The sequence below is a fragment of the Monopterus albus genome, unplaced genomic scaffold (genome assembly GCF_001952655.1).
Source record: "Monopterus albus unplaced genomic scaffold, M_albus_1.0 scaffold2929.1, whole genome shotgun sequence".
Lineage (NCBI taxonomy): Eukaryota > Metazoa > Chordata > Actinopteri > Synbranchiformes > Synbranchidae > Monopterus > Monopterus albus.
Window position 1 is genome coordinate 1 of NW_018130801.1, and position 1,363 is coordinate 1,363.

At 48.9% G+C, this 1,363-nt stretch overlaps 1 protein-coding gene across 1 annotated transcript; it reads left to right on the forward strand.

Annotated features, from left to right (window-relative positions):
* Positions 1 to 9: 9 nt before the first annotated feature.
* Positions 10 to 1,157, forward strand: LOC109954070 (GPI ethanolamine phosphate transferase 3-like; the record flags this gene model as incomplete). The annotated part of the gene is made up of 2 exons (XM_020589489.1): positions 10 to 292; positions 679 to 1,157. A coding segment is annotated over exon 2 (478 nt), but the record flags the coding sequence as incomplete, so codon positions are not given.
* Positions 1,158 to 1,363: the final 206 nt, after the last annotated feature.

A 1,363-nucleotide genomic window follows, 5' to 3' on the forward strand; every position in this document is an offset into this window, starting at 1 on the left:
AAAAAAAAAAGTGTTTGAGTCCTCAGCGAAAATAAATAACTTGCTATGTGACGATTATTGACAAAATAAAGTTCACTTCTTGCCCATCCCTTCTTCATGTGTGTTTCTGTTCTACTGCCCGATGACTGGCTTTAAGTTGTCCCTGAAAGGCCGTCTTTAAGGGTTAAAATACTAACATAACTAGGTGTTACGAAGATAGTCGTCCGCCCCGGACTTCCGCCGGGTTCCTCTCACGCTGTAGTTCCTAGCTGTTACAAGCATCTGATCTCCCTGTACTGGAGTCCCAATGCAGGTGAGGGTGGTGTCGCGTTGTTCTCTGCTTAGCTGAGCCACTCGTAACCCCGTGTTGTGAACACACACATTGAAGTCCTACCCCTGCCGAGAGAGGACAAAAACCGGACTGTTAACAAGGTCAGTGACAAGAGCGAGCTGAGCTAGCCACGGCTAACAGCCTTAACTTATTAATGTTAACCTTCTCCCTCTCTTAGTAAAACGTCAGCTGGTTAATAATATCTATCACGTTTAACTGGAACTGGTATTACACAATGCCAACATTAGCATCGCGTTTAGCAGGTCTCACTCCCAGGCAGCTGTTCCTTTGACTTTTTTAAGCCTTGGTGTGGAACAAGTGTGCCAGACTTCTCTTCGTAACTTTACTACTGCCACCTGTGTGTTTAGGATGAAGGCGCTCCGGGTGCTGTTCTTGCTCCTCTGGATGTGTGCGGTATACTTTGTGGGGATCTACCTGTTCATGAGTGGTTTTCTGCTGGTGCGGCTGGAGGTGAACAGGACCAGCACCTGCAGAGACGTGCTACAGCCCGGACAAGAGCCTGTGGACTTCTGCCGCGTCCAGCCGCGGTTCCGCAGGGCAGTCCTTCTCATAATCGACGCCCTGAAGATTGACTTCGCCCGGTTTGACCCAAACAACACGGCTCCCCGACCTCATGAGAACAAGCTGCCTGTGCTGCAAGAAACAGTCTCATCCCAGCCGTCGCACAGTCGCCTGTACCCATTTCGTGCCGACCCGCCTACGACCACCATGCAGAGGATCAAGGGCTTCACCACTGGATCCCTGCCCACTTTTGTGGATGTAGGTAATAACTTTGCATCCAGTGCCATCTTGGAAGACAATCTCATCCACCAGTTTGGACAAGAAGGTGAGTAGTTACACAGTTACACACCTTGAAAACTGAGTTTAAAGGAGCCTCGTTGATCCTAGAGATGAAACCGTGACAATGAGAGTATAGTGCCCTGCTGTATATGAATTAACACGTTCAAGCATATTGAGAGTCCATCCATGCCTCAGTCAGTGGCTTTAGTACAGGTATTTACATCAGCTGGTAAAGACAGAACCTCAGCTGCC